Source organism: Mandrillus leucophaeus, unplaced genomic scaffold, assembly GCF_000951045.1.
Source record: "Mandrillus leucophaeus isolate KB7577 unplaced genomic scaffold, Mleu.le_1.0 Scaffold1197, whole genome shotgun sequence".
NCBI lineage: Eukaryota > Metazoa > Chordata > Mammalia > Primates > Cercopithecidae > Mandrillus > Mandrillus leucophaeus.
Window position 1 is genome coordinate 368,828 of NW_012100287.1, and position 3,292 is coordinate 372,119.

General features: G+C 39.6%; 2 protein-coding genes across 6 annotated transcripts in view; one reads left to right on the plus strand and one right to left on the minus strand.

The window, feature by feature from the left end:
- The window catches only part of ANO6 (anoctamin 6), a 247,446-nt gene that overhangs the window by 100,172 nt on the left and 143,982 nt on the right, over positions 1-3,292 (plus strand). The gene's annotated exons all lie outside the window — the stretch shown is intronic.
- LOC105530030 (40S ribosomal protein S16-like) lies at positions 2,123-2,678 on the minus strand. 2 transcript variants are annotated; one of them, XM_011967366.1, is made up of 2 exons: positions 2,524-2,678; positions 2,123-2,472 (listed from the first exon to the last, which is right to left on the minus strand). In XM_011967366.1, the coding sequence occupies exons 1-2, from the start codon at positions 2,620-2,622 to the stop codon at positions 2,182-2,184; spliced, it is 390 nt and encodes a 129-aa protein (XP_011822756.1). In that variant the 5' UTR covers positions 2,623-2,678; the 3' UTR covers positions 2,123-2,181. The 2 variants fall into 2 exon arrangements, with proteins under 2 accessions (XP_011822756.1, XP_011822749.1); XM_011967359.1 differs by having other exon boundaries at positions 2,123-2,677.

Here is a 3,292-nt window from a genome sequence, read left to right on the forward strand (position 1 = left end):
ATTACAGGTGTGAGCCACCACGCCCGGCTGGGTATGAATAATTTTAAAGCTTTTGCTATACTCACCAAATTGCTACCCAGAAAGCTTATACCACCCCACACTGCCAATATGTGTTTATTCCCAGCTCCTTTGCTAATATTAGCTATTAATGACTATTTTCTGTTCATTTGGATAATTAAAAGTGGTATATCAGTTCTGACTTTCCTTTTATCTAAATTTAGGATTTACTTTCTGGGTTAGAGTTTATTTGTAGCTGATCACTGGGGGAAATACTGATTTGGTAAATACTCAATTTGTGAGATGATTAGAGGAAATGAGACCCTGTGGGGTCTTTCCCTTTTCCAGCCAGTTAGTTTTTCCTTCGAAGGTAATTGGCCAACCTTTTGCTCTGTGTGTATATGACAAGCAGCTATACTGAGGTTTTGTGTAATCTGTTATTGGATGCTGAATATATTCTTAGTTGTTACAGGTTCACAATTCCTTAGAATTCAAACATCCATAAAGTGCTGAAAAAAATTTTCTGGCAATTCATTTGGTTATAAAATTTGACAGAGCTGAATTCATTTGATGTAGATATCTGACCTCAGCCAACACAAGACTATGTACATTTTTAGCGTCCTCCCCCTCATATGAATATTTATATTATCTGGCTGCAAAATATGAATGTGTTTGGGTAAGATGTGCTGTTCCAGACTTCACTGGGGATGCATTAGTAGTGGAGACAATATATACATGTAAAAGGTTTTGTTTTTTTCTTTTAATTCTGAAAAATTCTGAATTCTGAAACACTAGGTTTTGACATCACAGATTTTGGATAAGGTCATGTGAACCTATAGCGGTTTTTTATTTTTCTTTCATTTTTATGTTCTCGTTCCTTCTGGGCAGCAAAAACTGGTTTTGAAATCAGGCCTACTCTGATAAGTTAAGCATGAAGTTATGACTCAAATGTGCTTTGAGCTGAAAGACAATAGGAATTTAAAAGTGGTGTCTTCTTTCATCCCCAGGACATGTGCAATCACTATAATCTGGGAACTGACAGGTCAGTGACTAGAACCAAGTTTCAGCTAAGCCATAACCAGTTGCAAACCCAGGATAATGTTGAACTGCGAGCCCTGAGGGTCTTAGGAGTCCTGAACCAGTTAGACTGTGAAGCAACAGTAGTAGCGTTCCAAGATGTTACTGGAACATATTTCTACAGTTAATACTGTTTGTCCTTTATAGAGTATTAGCTGTCTAAGCCAGGCTTTTAAAATACCAAATTGGCAAAAACATTACTCTTCAGCTATATATTTTTAATGGTAAATCTAAGTTTTAAAAAATCTGTTTATTAAATGCTAAAAGTTGCAGAAATGAAAAAGCAGATCCACAATTTCATATGAGATTGCAAGTGGTCCAGATGGCCAAAACAATTCTGAAAAAGAATAAAGTCAGAGGATTCATGCGTTCTGATTTCAAAACTTAATGACAAAGCTATACTAATCGAAATAGTGTGGTCTTGGGTACAGATAGATATATAGACCAATGGAATAGAATCAAGAGTCCAGAAATAAACTCACATGTTTATGGCCCAACTGCTTTTTGGAAAGGATGCCAAATACACTCAATGAGGAAAGAAGAGTCACTTCAATAAATGATGCTGTGACAACTGGATTTCCACATGCGAAAAGAACAAAGTTCAATCCCACCTCACGTCATACACAGAAATTAACTCAAAATGGATTAACCCAAATACAAGAGCTAAATTCATGAAGAAAACATAAAAGAATAGCCGGGCATGGTGATGCATGCCTGTAATCCCAGCTACTTAGGAGGCTGAGGCAGGAGAATCATTTGAACCTGGAAAGCGGAGGTTGTGGTGAGCCGAAGTCGCACCATTGCACTCCAGCCTGGGCAACAAGAGTGAAACTCCATCTCAAACAAACAAAAGAAAACATAAAGGAAAATCTTTATGACCTTGGATTTGGCAGTGGATTCTTAGATATAACATCAAAAACATATACAAAAAATTAAAAATAGATAACAGGACTTGACAAAATTAAAAATTTGGGGGCATCAAGGGATATTAAATTGACGGCAGCTTCAGAATGGGAGAAATATTTGGGAATCAGGTATCTGATAAGTCTTTTTTTTTTCCTCAAAAACTGTTTATTATACAGGTGAATTTTGATAGTCATGATGGGCTTATCGGTAGGATTTCTGGTAGCGAGCACGGGCACCAGGGCCTCCAAACTTTTTGGACTCGCAGCGACGGGGATCACCTACCAGCAGGGTCCGGTCATACTGGATGAGGATGTCTTTGATCTCCTTCTTGGAAGCCTCATCCACATATTTCTGGTAATAGGCTACCAGGGCTTTGGAGATGGACTGACGGATAGCATAAATCTGGGCCACGTGACCACCACCCTTCACACGGACACGGATGTCCACACCAGCAAATCGCTCCTTGCCGAGAAGCAGAACTGGCTCCAGCCGCTTGTATTGTAGCGTGCGCGGCTCAATCATCTCCAGGGGCCGCCCGTTCACCTTGATGAGACCATTGCCGCGTTTGCAGTGCGCCACAGCTGTGGCTGTCTTCTTGCGTCCCAAGACCTGCACCGACTGCAGCGGGCCCTTGGACGGCATGGCTGCGACCGAGGACGAGAGAACCTAACCGCGCGGCGCTGCAACCGGAAAAGGCCTGATAAGTCTTTAATGTCCAGAATATATAAATAACTCCTGAGCACAACAAAAAGACAGACTCAGTTGGAAAATGGCCAAAGGACTTGAGCATTTTTGACGTTTTTCCAAAGAATATGTACAGATATCTAATAGCACATGAGGGAATGCTCAACAGCATTCACCATTAGGGAAGTGAAAATCAAAACCACAATACCACTTTACACCTACCGGGATGGCTGCTATTTTTTTTTTAAATCAAATAAGAACACACAAAATAATAAGTGTTGGTGAGTATGTAGAGAAATTAGAACCCTCATACATTGCTGATGGAACTGTAAAATGGTGCAGGCATTGTGAAAACAATCTGGCAATTCCTTAAAAAGCAAACATAATTATCGTATGATCCACAATTCCAAATCCTAGATATACACCCAAAAGAATTGAAAACAGGGACTCAGATACTTGTATAACAGTACCCGTTGCAGCATCATTCACAATAGCCAAAAGGTGGAAGCAATCTCGGTGTCCATCTACAGATGAATGGGGTAAACACAGTGTAGTATATCTGTACAATGAAATACTATTCCGTCATAAAAAGGAACAAAGTTCTGATATATGCTACAACTTAGATATA

Coding starts and splice junctions, on each gene's coding strand:
- LOC105530030 (XM_011967359.1), bottom strand. CDS start 2,622: ATGCCGTCCAAGGGCCCGCTGCAGTCGGTGCAGGTCTTGGGACGCAAG.